This window comes from Elephas maximus, chromosome 20 (assembly GCF_024166365.1).
Source record: "Elephas maximus indicus isolate mEleMax1 chromosome 20, mEleMax1 primary haplotype, whole genome shotgun sequence".
Taxonomy (NCBI): domain Eukaryota; kingdom Metazoa; phylum Chordata; class Mammalia; order Proboscidea; family Elephantidae; genus Elephas; species Elephas maximus.
Window position 1 is genome coordinate 56934683 of NC_064838.1, and position 14771 is coordinate 56949453.

The window sequence follows — 14771 nt, forward strand, 5'->3', positions numbered from 1 at the left end:
GCTCTGCTTCCAAATGGCCAAGCGAGCTCTTACAGACTGACCCCCCCACAAGTGACAACTATAAACGCTGGACAAAATTAAAAAATCAACTTCCTGAAGGCACTGGAGAATGAACAAATTCTGCTGGTAGTCAACACTTTTCACCCTGAGGGCAGGCCACAGAAACCTAAAAGTACAATAGAAATCCCACAGTCTATCTGGCCTGAAGAACCAAAGGACAAGAGTTCAGGACAGCCACTGACACTTGAAAGTGAGAGAGGAATCTTGGAAAGGTGAGAGGCAGAAAGTGGTGTATAAATTCTGCCCAAACTGCTGGCTAACCCCTGCACCACACATTTGTGGGCCAGAATCCAAGCAGCCTACATATAAATAAAAGAACTGAACTAAGATGTGAGCTGCCACTGAAGAGCCAGGGTTTGCAGTATGAGTGCAATTCGAGCCTTAAAACAAACCAACAACAAAAATCAGCTCTTCAGAAGAATATAACAGAATCCAGAATTTCTATACAAGTCACAAGATCCAGGATACAACCCAAAATTACCTGATGTATGAAGAAACAAGAAAATATGATCCTACCTCAAAAGATAATCATAAGATCACCCAAATATTGAAACTAACAGACAAGGGGTTTAAAGTAGTTATTATACATATAGCTATGCTCAGTGAGAAAGGAAAATATTTTCATAATCAATGAAATGAAAGCAAATCATAGCAGATAAATAGAAACTACAAAAAAAAAAAAAAAAAGGAAATTCCAGAAATGAAAAAATACACCATCTCCAGTAAAAGATCCATTGGACAGATTCTGCTTCTGGTCATGACGGAGTAACAGAAACTGGGTGTGCCCTCCCATCTGAAACAACGATGACGAAACAAACTACAAGCAACAATGATTTTCAAACATGAAATTACAGTCAATGCAGCATAGTGATCCAAGTAACGGGAAACAAATGAAGTAAACCCTACGATTGTCCTAGGTTTCTGCATGAAGGGAGTGTTCAAGACACAGAGCAAGGAGGAGGAAACCAAACTGGGCCTGGCAGTCTCCCTGAGTTGAGGAGACAGCACTGAGAATTTAGGGAAGCTGAGACAGCAAAAATTCACAGCAGAGAGTACCAGAGGAGATAGCTGCAGAGAGGAGAAAGTTACACAGTGAGAGAGCTCCAGAGATCTGCAGAAGTACCCCTTCAGTCTTTAGCTAAGTACTGACGAGAGCCTGCATATAAAGAAACTACCTGAGTTGAGGAAAAGTACCACCAAAAAGAAGCAGGCAGAAAAACCTCTGGTGCTCACATAGGGCCAGGGATAGTTTGAGTTTCCATCAGTCATGGTGGAAAAACCTCGTAATAAATAGGACAAAATGAAGAGAACTTAAAAAGGTATTGCTCAGGAGGCGGGGCCAAGATGGCGGACTAGATGGACGCTACCACGGATCCCTCTTGCAACAAAGACTCGGAAAAACAAGTGAATCGATCACATACATAACAATCTACGAACCCTGAACAACAAAAAAAGATTTAGAGATGGAGAACGAACAAATACAGGGAGGCAGCGATTGTTTTCAGAGCCTGGAGCCAGCGTACCAGTCAGCGGATTTTCTGGAAAAACTAGTTTCCCAGTGATGGCTTGGAGACAGCAGTCCATATCAAACCACATAAAGAAGCAGACCATGACAGCTTCTCCAACCCCCCAAACAAAAGAATCAAAATCTTTCCTAAACGAAGATACAATCCTGGAATTATCAGATACAGAATATAAAAAACTAATTTACAGAATGCTTCAAGACATCACAAACGAAATAAGGCAAACTGCAGAAAAAGCCAAGGAAAACACTGATAAAACTGTTGAAGAACTCAAAAAGATTATTCAAGAACATAGTGGAAAAATTAATAAGTTGCAAGAATCCATAGAGAGACAACATGTAGAAATCCAAAAGATTAACAATAAAATTACAGAATTAGACAACGCAATAGGAAGTCAGAGGAGCAGACTCGAGCAATTAGAATGCAGACTGGGACATCTGGAGGACCAGGGAATCAACACCAACATAGCAGAAAAAAAAATCAGATAAAAGAATTAAAAAAAATGAAGAAACCCTAAGAATCATGTGGGACTCTATCAAGAAGGATAACTTGTGGGTGATTGGAGTCCCAGAACAGGGAGGGGGGACAGAAAACACAGAGAAAATAGTTGAAGAACTCCTGACAGAAAACTTCCCTGACATCATGAAAGACGAAAGGATATCTATCCAAGATGCTCGTCGAACCCCATTTAAGATTGATTCAAAAAGAAAAACACCAAGACATATTATCATCAAACTCGCCAAAACCAAAGATAAAGAGAAAATTTTAAAAGCAGCCAGGGAGAAAAGAAAGGTTTCCTTCAAGGGAGAATCAATAAGAATAAGTTCAGACTACTCAGCAGAAACCATGCAGGCAAGAAGGGAATGGGACGACGTATACAGAGCACTGAAGGAGAAAAACTGCCAGCCAAGGATCATATATCCAGCAAAACTCTCTCTGAAATATGAAGACGAAATTAACATATTTACAGATAAACACAAGTTTAGAGAATTCGCAAAAACCAAACCAAAGCTACAAGAAATACTAAAGGATATTGTTTGGTCAGAAAACCAATAATATCAGATACCAGCACAATATAAGGGCACAAAACAGAATGCCCTGATATCAACTCAAATAGGGAAATCACAAAAACAAACAAATTAAGATTAATTAAAAAAATAAGAAGAAGAAGAATACACATAACAGGGAATCATGGAAGTCAATAGGTAAAAGATCACAATAATCAAAAAGAGGGACTAAATACCGGAGGCATTGAACTGCCAGATGGAGAGTGATACAAGGCGATATAGAAAGATACAAGTTAGGTTTTTACTTAGAAAAACAGGGGTAAATAATAAGGTAACCACAAAAAGGTATAACAACTCCATAACTCAAGATAAAAGCCAAGAAAAACGTAACGACTCAACTAACATAAAGTCAAACACTATGAAAATGAGGAACTCACAATTTACTAAGAAAAACGTCTCAGCACAAAAAAGTATGTGGAAAAACGAAATTGCCAACAACACACATGAAAAGGCATCAAAATGACAACACTAAAAACTTACTTATCTATAATTACGCTGAATGTGAATGGACTAAATGCACCAATAAAGAGACAGAGAGTCACGGACTGGATAAAGAAACACGATCCATCTATATGCTGCCTACAAGAGACACACCTTAGACTTAGAGACACAAACAAACTAAAACTCAAAGGATGGAAAAAAATATATCAAACAAACAAGAAGCAAAAAAGAAGAGGAGTAGCAATATTAATTTCTGACAAAATAGACTTTAGACTTAAATCCACCACAAAGGATAAAGAAGGACACTATATAATGATAAAAGGGACAACTGATCAGGAAGACATAACCATATTAAATATTTATGCATCCAATGACAGGGCTGCAAGATACATAAATCAAATTTTAACAGAATTGAAAAGCGAGATAGACACCTCCACAATTATAGTAGGAGACTTCAACACACCATTTTCGGAGAAGGACAGGACATCCAGTAAGAAGCTCAATAGAGACACGGAAGACCTACTTACAACAATCAACCAACTTGACCTCATTGACTTATACAGAGCTCTCCATCCAACTGCTACAAAGTATACTTTTTTTTCTAGCACACATGGAACATTCTCTAGAATAGACCACATATTAGGTCATAAAACAAACCTTTGCAGAGTCCAAAACATCGAAATATTACAAACCATCTTCTAAGACCAGAAGGCAATAAAACTAGAAATCAATAACAGAAAAACTAGGGAAAAGAAATCAAATACTTGGAAAATGAACAATACCCTCCTGAAAAAAGACTGGGTTATAGAAGACATCCAGGAGGGAATAAGGAAATGCATAGAATGCAATGAGAATGAAAATACTTCCTATCAAAACCTCTAGGACACAGCAAAAGCAGTGCTCAGAGGCCAATTTATATCGATAAATGCACACGTACAAAAAGAAGAAAGAGCCAAAAGCAGAGAACTGTCCCTATAACTTGAACAAATAGAAAGTGAGCAACAAAAGAACCCATCAGGCACCAGAAGAAAACAAATAATAAAAATTAGAGCTGAACTAAATGAATTAGAGAACAGAAAAACAATTGAAAGAATTAACAAAGGCAAAAGCTGGTTCTTCGAAAAAATTAACAAAATTGATAAACCATTGGCTAGACTGACTAAAGAAATACAGGAAAGGAAACAAATAACCCGAATAAGAAATGAGAAGGGCCACATCACAACAGAACCAAATGAAATTAAAAGAATCATTTCAGATTACTACGAACAATTGTACTCTAACAAATTTGAAAACCTAGAAGAAATGGATGAATTCTTGGAAAAACACTACCTACCTAAACTAACACATTCCGAAGTAGAACAACTAAATAGACCCATAACAAAAAAAGAGATTGAAACGGTAATCAAAAAACTTCCAACAAAAAAAAGCCCTGGCCCGGGCGGCTTCACTGCAGAGTTCTACCAAACTTTCAGAGAAGAGTTAACACCACTACTACTGAAGGTATTTCAAAGCATAGAAAATGACGGAATACTACTCAACTCATTCTATGAAGCCACCATCTCCCTGATACCAAAACCAGGTAAAGACATTACAAAAAAAGAAAATTATAGACCTATATCCCTCATGAACAGAGATGCAAAAATCCTCAACAAAATTCTAGCCAACAGAATCCAACAACACATCAAAAAAATAATTCACCATGATCAAGTGGGATTTATACCAGGTATGCAAGGCTGGTTTAATATCAGAAAAACCATTAATGTAATCCATCACATAAATAAAACAAAAGATAAAAACCACATGATCTTATCAATTGATGCAGAAAAGGCATTTGACAAAGTCCAACACCCATTTATGATAAAAACTCTTACCAAAATAGGAACTGAAGGAAAATTCCTCAACATAATAAAGGGCATCTATGCAAAGCCAACAGCCAATATCACTCTAAATGGAGAGAACCTGGAAGCATTTCCCTTAAGAACGGGAACCAGACAAGGATGCCCTTTATCACCACTCTTATTCAACATCGTACTTGAAGTCCTAGCCAGGGCAATTAGGCTAGACAAAGAAATAAAGGGTATCCGGATTGGCAAGGAGGAAGTAAAGTTATCACTATTTGCAGACGACATGATCTTATACACAGAAAACCCTAAGGAATCCTCCAGAAAACTACTGAAACTAATAGAAGAGTTTGGCAGAGTCTCAGGTTATAAAATAAACACACAAAAATCACTTGGATTCCTCTACATCAACAAAAAGAACACCGAAGAGGAAATAACCAAATCAATACCATTCACAGTAGCCCCCAAGAAGATAAAATACTTAGGAATAAATCTTACCAAGGATGTAAAAGACCTATACAAAGAAAACTACAAAGCTCTACTACAAGAAATTCAAAAGGACATGCTTAAGTGGAAAAACATACATTGCTCATGGATAGGAAGACTTAACATACTAAAAATGTCTATTCTACCAAAAGCCATCTATACGTATAACATACTTCCGATCCAAATTCCAATGTCATATTTTAAGGGGATAGAGAAAAAAATCACCAATTTCATACGGAAGGGAAAGAAGCCCTGGATAAGCAAAGCATTACTGAAAAAGAAGAAGAAAGTGGGAGGCCTCACTCTACCTGATTTCAGAACCTATTATACAGCCACAGTAGTCAAAACAGCCTGGTACTGGTACAACAACATGCACATAGACCAATGGAACAGAATTGAGAACCCAGATATAAATCCATCCACGTATGATCAGCTGATATTTGACAAAGGACCAGTGTCAGTTAATTGGGGAAAAGATAGTCTTTTTAACAAATGGTGCTGGCATAACTGGATATCCATTTGCAAAAGAATGAAACAGGACCCATACCTTACACCATGCACAAAAACTAACTCCAAGTGGATCAAAGACCTAAACATAAAGACTAAAACGATAAAGATCATGGAAGAAAAAATAGGGACAACCCTAGAAGCCCTAATACAAGGCATAAACAGAATACAAAACATAACCAAAAATGATAAAGAGAAACCAGATAACTGGGAGCTCCTAAAAATCAAACATCTATGCTCATCTAAAGACTTCACCAAAAGAGTAAAAAGACCACCTACAGACTGGGAAAGAATATTCAGCTATGACATCTCAGACCAGCGCCTGATCTCTAAAATCTACATGATTCTGTCAAAACTCAACCACAAAAAGACAAACAACCCAATCAAGAAGTGGGCAAAGGATATGAACACACATTTCACTAAAGAAGATATTCAGGCAGCCAACAGATACATGAGAAAATGCTCTCGATCATTAGCCATTAGAGAAATGCAAATTAAAACTACGATGAGATTCCATCTCACACCAACAAGGCTGGCATTAATCCAAAAAACACAAAATAACAAATGTTGGAGAGGCTGCGGAGAGATTGGAATTCTTATACACTGCTGGTGGGAATGTAAAATGGTACAACCACTTTGGAAATCTATCTGGCGTTATCTTAAACAGTTAGAAATAGAACTACCATAAAAAAAACCATACAACCCAGAAATCCCACTCCTCGGAATATACCCTAGAGATACAAGAGACTTCACGCAAACAGATATATGCACACCCATGTTTATTGCAGCTCTGTTTACAATAGCAAAAAGCTGGAAGCAACCAAGGTGTCCATCAATGGATGAATGGGTAAATAAATTGTGGTATATTCACACAATGGAATACTACGCATCGATAAAGAACAGTGACGAATCTGTGAAACATTTCATAACATGGAGAAACCTGGAAGGCATTATGCTGAGCGAAATGAGTCAGAGGCAAAAGGACAAATATTGTACAAGACCACTATTATAAGATCTTGAGAAATAGTAAAAACTGGGAAGAACACATACTTTTGTGGTTACGAAGAGGGGAGGGAGGGAGGGAGGGAGAGGGTTTTTTTATTGATTAATCAGTAGATAAGAACTGCTTTGGGTGAAGGGAAAGACAACACTCAATACATGGAAGGTCAGCTCAATTGGACTGGACCAAAAGCAAAGAAGTTTCCGGGATAAAATGAATGCTTCAAAGGTCAGCGGAGCAGGGGCGGGGGTCTGGGGAACATGGTTTGAGGGGACTTCTAAGTCAATTGGCAAAATAATTCTATTATGAAAACATTCTGCATCCCACTTTGAAATGTGGCATCTGGGGTCTTAAATGCTAACAAGCGGCCATCTAAGATGCATCAATGGGTCTCAACCCACCTGGAGCAAAGGAAAATGAAGAACACCAAGGTCACACGACAACTAGGAGCCCAAGAGACAGAAAGGGCCACATGAACCAGAGACCTACATCATCCTGAGACCAGAAGAACTAGTTGGTGCCCGGCCACAATCGACGACTGCCCTGACAGGGAGCACAACAGAGAACTCCTGAGGGAACAGGAGATCAGTGGGATGCAGACCCCAAATTCTCATAAAAAGACCATACTTAATGGTCTGACTGAGACTAGAGGAATCCCGGCGGCCATGCTCCCCAGACCTTCTATCGGCACAGGACAGGAACCATCCCCGAAGACAACTCATCAGACATGAAAGGGACTGGTCAGCGGGTGGGAGAGAGATGCTGATGAAGAGTGAGCTAATTATGTCAGGTAGACACTTGAGAGTGTGTTGGCAGCTCTTGTCTGGAGGGGGGATGGGAGGATAGAGAGAGAGGGAAGCTGGCAAAATTGTCACGAAAGGAGAGACTGAAAGGGCTGACTCAATAGGGGAAGAGTAGGTTGGAGTACGGAGTAAGATGTATGTAAACTTATATGTGACAGACTGATTGGATTTGTAAACGTTCACTTGAAGCTTAATAAAAGTTAATAAAAAAAAAAAGGTATTGCTCAGCAGGACAAAATTATCCCTGAAGTCTGTTCTGGTCCCACCATAAAGCTTAAAAACAAGCCTTGAAAGGATCAAACCATTTCCAAATAACTTAACTGCACCCCAGTACAAAGCTCAAAAATACTTAAAGGAACACAAATGCCAGAATCCAATAAGATAAAATTCACAATGTCTGGTGTCTAGTCAAAAATTATCAGACATACAAAGAAGCAGGAAAATATCATACATTATTGAAAAGAGAAAAAAATCAATTAATAAAAAAGACCTAAAAGTGACAAAAGTGATAGGATTAGTAGATGAGGACATTAAAACAGTTATTGTAAATATATTCTGAGGTTCAATGTAGGGAAAAGCATGTACATGTTAAAGAGAAGCATGGAAGATATAAAAAAGACCCATCAAACTCCTAGAGATGCAAAGTACAATGTGTTAAATACATGGGATGGGACTAACAGATTAGACAATGCAGAAGAAAACATCAGCAAACTTGAAGATACAGCAATAAGATCTATGAAAAATGAAACAGAGGAAAAAGTCTAAAAAAAGGCACACAATATCAGTGAGCTGTGGGACAACCTTAAACAGCCTAATATACATGTAATTGGAATCCCTAAAGTAGTAGGAAGGGGCAAAAAATGTATTTATTTGAAGAAATAATGGCCAAAATTTTTACTGAATCTGATGAAAATGATAAACCCACAGTTCTAAAAAGACATTTTGTTAGAATTCTGATTGAAAATCAGATGTGTTCATTCGAAGAGCTCTTTCTGGCTCTAGCATATACCACAAACCATTTATGAAGCTCTCAATGAGTACTGCAGGTCTGAATATACTGTAAATGTACATCTGGGATTAATTCAAACAAACTGGTTATGAAAGAAGACAGAAAAACAAGAACTTACCCTTCCCTAGAATCCCCATCTGACTTATCAGTTGAACTTGTGGAAGAACTTAACTCCTCCTCAGACAGACAACGAGGCAATTTCTTTTCCTATCAGTGTTTACAGAAGCAAAATCCCACATGAGAACACAATCAAGATGTTGTATGTACAAGCCTTAGATGCAATGTCTAGACACAACGTGCATCTAGGTGCAATTTAACAGTAGAAACTAATGGATATAAAAATTGAAGCTACTTTACCCAAATGATACCCAGCTCACCCATAATGTTCACAAGTGAAGCCTGAGGAACAACAAGGTAAAATCTTATAAGGCCCTGGAAAGCCTCAACTGTGAGGGAATTTCCTTTCTGGAAGAGAAAGTTCTGGTCTTCCATCTCCCAGTCAGAGGCATGATCATTAAGAACACTGGCATTTTAAACTAGATCCAATGGTACCTAAACCAAGGTTAAACTGCTTTAAAGGATGACCTGATATGAGTATTACACAAACCGTATAAATTTGGAAGATGGAAAGGGTAATCTCAGTTAGTGCAACAACTAAATAATGAAACATTTTTAAAGAAATGAATCTTCGTTATCTTCAAGAGCAGAAAGTCCCTATTTTTAAAATAACAATATACTTCTATACATAATGCCAGAAACCAGAAAAATGGATGATTACGCCCAGGCTATTACTACACAGAAAGGTGAACGAGGGTCAGAAACCTTGCAATTACCCATTTAGCCACCAGATGATGACCCCACATCATCCACAGGAGAGAAGGTGAGTTACAATGACACAAACATGAAACTGTGGAAGGAGCACCATGTGGGACTAAAATCTGGTCAGGCAGAAGATTTCCAGGTAACATGGCAGAACAATGAAAGTGCTCCTTAGTGGAGGCCCTTAAGAAGTCTTGTTTTAAAGATTACCTAAAAAATATTTTTAACTAGGCTACCAATTGTTTATAAGTGTCTGAAAAATTCATGCTGGGTCAAACATAATCCCTTTAATATTATTTACCAGTTCCTCTCCTCACCAAGAGCGAAAGGTGAAACTTAAGTCAGCCCTGTCCCAGAAATAAATGGAGCTGGCATTTAAAGGTTGACTGTAAGCTTGCCATGCCAGATGCAGACATGTCCGCCTTTCCCCTTGGGAGTACGTGATGTACCTGAGCAACGCTGCTGTCAGCAGAGAATCGTCTGGCAGGGATGGGCTGGCCTTCCTCCTGAGGTTTCCCTGGCCCCACTGCACTCAGAGCTCTCCTCACTGAAGGGCCTGTAAAAGTGATCACACCCAGTGGTTGGCTGTGGTGGGCTGGCCTCAACTGAAGGCTTTGTACTGGGTATGGAAGACACCAGAAGATCTAGCCCAGAAGCAACACAGACAGCATACTCATCATCACTCTGGTGTCCAACACCTCAGCTAAAATCTCAGCTCTGATTCTACCAGTTCTGTGACCTTAGGCAAGTTACTTAACCCCTCTGATCCTCAGTTTCCTCAGGTCCAAAATGGGGATAATACTGACTACCTGTGACAGTTATATGAAGATAAAATGAGATAATGCCTTTAAGATGTTTGCCATAATGCCTGAGACATGGTCAGCATTTAATGAATAGAAAGAGCTGGTATGGAGCCCTGATGGCGCAGTGGTTAAGAGCTCTGGCTGCTAACCAAAAAGTTTGAATCCACTAGCTGCTCCCTGGAAACATTATAGGGTAGTTCTACTTTGTCCTCTATGCTTGCTGTGAGTCAGAATCAACTCAATGGCAACAGGAACTACTATTATCTTTAGATAATAGAAATAGGAATGATCATACCCCTCTACCCAGGGCAGCACCATCCCCCCCTTACTCTCTCTGCTCCTAAGAAGACCGCACTTCCCTAACCAGCCAACTCTGGACACAGTAACAAGTTAAACTGTCCCTTGTTTTCCCAGTATGGAACCTCCTAGATAATCTCCTCTGGTAATACATGTTCCAGGCCCAACAGCCTATGTTGATTTTTTTAAAAGGCTTCACTAAGAAATTTCAAAAATTCTTCCAGATAGGTTCCCAAATGGATTCTGATGCCTGAAAATTCTTAACACCTCACTAAAAGGAGCCCTGGTGGCACAGTGGTTAAGTGTTTGGCTGCTAACCGAAAGATCATTAGTTTGAACCCACCATTGGCTCCACAGGAAAAAGATGTGGCAGTCTGCTCCCATAAAAATTACAACCTTGGAAACCTTATGGGGCAGTTCTGCTCTGTCCTATAGAGTTGCTTTGAGTCAGAATCAACTCGATGGCAACGGTTTTTTTGTTTGTTTGTTTTTGGTTATCAGAACCAGTACACATATCCATAAGCCACACCATCAACCCCCCATAGGTGATGGAAAGAGGATAACTTTACCTGAGGGGCACATCTCTTCCTGGGACTGCTTTAGTCGCCTCCTCTCTCTTGCTGATAATGGTCGATCCTTTCAAAGAAAGTCACAGAGTCACGTACATTCCTACTCACTATTCTCAGAACATCTACAACATGTGAAGTCTCACCTAGCACTACAGAAAATGTCTTGCACTGGCCTTTAAAAGGATGTCCATTTTAAACCAGTCCACAATCACAGCCCTCATTTCTGGGAAGCAGTCATTTCTGGGAGGACAAACGGGGAATTCTGCATTTCCTGTATTCAGAATCTACCTCTCCTTAATTAACTGCAATTCTAGTGGAAATGACCAGCCCTGGAACAAAATCTGTCCATTTTAATCAAAGCTTTTGCTGAGAATCACGAAGTTGTCCCTCCAGTGTTTGGCAAAAAGCAGGGTTAAGGTGTTTTTAAATATAAAACTTCACAACAAGCAAAGAATTTTGCAACCAAAAAGCTGTAGAAGGTTTAAGAGTCCCACATATACTCCCACAAACCTTTGATGACGAGACCTCATTGCTCCTCGAACTGCTCACAGACCCACTGACCGCTCTACTTTGGTTTTCAGCATCCTCTCGTGTTGACCTGACATCTACATTTCCAACAGCGGGAACAGAAGGCAACTGTCTAGGAGAAATCTCTTGGAACTTCAAACAATTTAAAGAGAGGGAGATTACATTATCAGTTTCATACACAGCCACCTCTGGAGTTCTCCCATCAACAGGTCCCCTATGAATTAGTATTTTGATCTCAAAACTTTAATAAAACCTCGTATTATTAAAAGAAACTCTGTCAAAGGTGAATGACCAACTAAGAAGCTTATGGAGAGGGCGCTGGTGAAAGCACTTGAAGAAATGAGGTGTTAACACGGTTCTGTGCAGAGGGTGAAGGCGAAGGGTTCTTCAGCATAACACGGGAGGGGTCGGATTTACCCTCGCTAGCCTATTCCTTTAACTTTCAAAATGATCTGTCCATCTTTGCTGGGGAAGATAAAATCCTTACTCGGCTTCCAACTCACTGATATTTGAAAACTAATATTTTTCATCTTGCCATCAATGCCCTTCTCTCCATGTTTCCCTTGCATTTCTTATGTGCTATTTTGGCAGCTGTTGATCACTCTACACAGAAATCGAGCTGCCCAAAGTCTACTTCCCAAGCAGCAGCACAATGACTTGTTCCAAAGAGATCTCCACCGACCTGCCTCTTTCCCCCGCTGCGCTCAGTCTGCTCTCTCCTCTTCTGCCGTCGCTGCCGAGACTGGGAGGGCTCCGACCCAGAGATGTGTGGCTGTAAGCCTGGGCGGATTCTGGCCTGTTCTTCTATGATACATTCAGTAGCAACTGGATCCTTAAAAAATAAAATGAAAAAACAAAAATACAGAATGATGAATTAATTTTTTGAACTTCCAATGGCCAAACCCCACACACTCACTTTTAAAATAGTAAAATAAAATGAAGAAGAGTTTGTCTTTCTCAAAATGAATATAGTGTTGAAAGGCAAAGACAAAATGCTGACATTAGTTATCCAAATGTTCTGGCTTTTTTCTCTCGTCCCTTAATTAAAAATGAATAATTATTTTAATTAAATTATTCATATTGTCATTAACCTGAAACTACAGATGTTTAAATAAATTAATTAATTTAAAAAAATAAAGAAAATCTCTTCATAACTTTTAAAGGTTTTCCATTCAGAAAAGAAACAAATGCTTCAAATGATATACAACTTAATATAAACTTATTTCCCTAAAAAGTACTGAAAAGAGCATTGAGTTTGAAATCAGATGAATCAAAATATGTGAGAAACTTAATCTCCTGGAGCCTCGGTTTCCTTATCTATAAAATGAAGATAAAGCCACCCACATTTTGTATTATCGATTAAGGATTAAATGAGATGGTATATTAAAATTATTGAGGACAATTTCTGGCACATATTAGATGCTCAGAAAACGAGAGCTACTGCCAGCAGGGAGCCCCGGTGGCGCAATGGTTACGAACTCAGCGGCTAACCAAAAGGTAAGCAGTTCAAATCCACCAGCCGCTCTTTGGAAACCCCATGTAGCAGTTCTACTCTGTCCTATAGGGTCGCTATGAGTTGGAATCAACTCAACAGCAAAGGGTTTGGTTTTGGTTTGGGTATTGCTAGCAGTAGTACTGATAAAATAAATTACTTTTTAAGTTATAGAGATCACCAGGGACTTATTTCGATAGCTGGCTTCAGAACTACTGCGTTTCAAATATTAAAATAAAATAGATTCTTGCAATTATATTTAACAATGTTTACCTATCAGAATATCTGGGTTTTCAAGTAGACGGACACTGGGAATTGATTATCAATCAACACATTTTTATCAAAAGCCTATTATGTGGTACATTTAGAAAGGAAAACAAACGTTGCAATATTAATACAAGGTAAGGCTGCTTTTTAAGAGCCAATAGCATTAATATAACATTTTTAGATCCTCTGGAAAACACAAAATTATGACTCCTATAGGTAAAATAGTTTTAATGTTTATTACTTAAACATTACAATAAATATTGGACATGAATAACTATGTTGTTAGGTGCCATTGAGTCATTTTCGACTCATAGCAACTCCATGTGACTGAGCAGAACTGCCTAATACGGTTTTCAAGGCCATAATCTTTACGAGAACAGATCGCCAGGTCTTCTCTCCTGCAGAGCTGTCGGGTAGGTTCAAACTGCTCATCTTTTGGTTGACAGCTGGGCACTTAACCACTGAGCAACCAGTGCTCCTTAGTTTTAACTATAAAATATATTAAAGGATTAAATTTTACAATATTATATAATAAATTAATTAACAAGGAGATTAAAACAGTAAACAACTAATTGATTCAATTCTGAAGAGGGAAATAAACCTTTATTTCTCTGCTGGCAATAAATATGGAGTGTCCAAAATAAGGCTTACACACGTAAGAGAATGACAGAAACCAACAGCTTGAGAAGCTTCTCCATGAAATCCAACTGGTCCTGAATAAAACTTCTTCCACTTTTATAAGCAAGAACAATAAACTGAGAAAAATGCTGGACATGAAATTATATCAAATGAACAAAATATCTGTTCTAAAAGCCAGTTATAAGAAATGAACTTGATCAGGAACAAGACTAGAATGTCCACTTTCACCACTTTTATTCAACATTGTACTGGAGGTTCTAGCCAGAAAAATTAGGCAAGAAAAAGAATAAAAGGCATCCAGATTGGAAAGGAAGAAGTAAAGCTAACTCTATTTGCAGATGACATGATCTTGTATATAGAAAATCCTAAGAAGTCCACCAAAAGAATAAAAAAAAAAAAACTATTAGAATCAATAAACAAGTTCAGCAAGGCTGCTAAGATAAATATACAAAAATCAATTGTATTTCTATACACTAGTAATGAACAACTTAAAAACAAAACTAAGAAAATAATTCTTTTTACAACATCACAAAAAGAATAAAATACTATGGAATAAATTTAACCAAAAAAAAAAAGGTATAAAGCTTGTTCACTGAAAACTATAAAACATTGTAAAAAAC

General features: G+C 38.4%; 1 protein-coding gene across 5 annotated transcripts in view; it reads right to left on the minus strand.

Moving 5' to 3' along the window:
- The window catches only part of NEK4 (NIMA related kinase 4), a 42100-nt gene that overhangs the window by 12998 nt on the left and 14331 nt on the right, over positions 1-14771 (minus strand). For 4 of the 5 annotated variants that reach the window (XM_049863287.1, XM_049863284.1, XM_049863285.1 and 1 more), the window contains 5 exons: positions 12436-12585; positions 11736-11885; positions 11226-11292; positions 10006-10112; positions 8856-8944 (listed from right to left, as the gene is read on the minus strand). In XM_049863287.1, the coding sequence (XP_049719244.1) occupies positions 8856-8944; positions 10006-10112; positions 11226-11292; positions 11736-11885; positions 12436-12585 (563 nt within the window). Of the gene's footprint in view, positions 1-8855; positions 8945-10005; positions 10113-11225; positions 11293-11735; positions 11886-12399; positions 12586-14771 lie in introns of all 5 variants that reach the window. The other variant, XM_049863288.1, reaches the window with a different exon arrangement.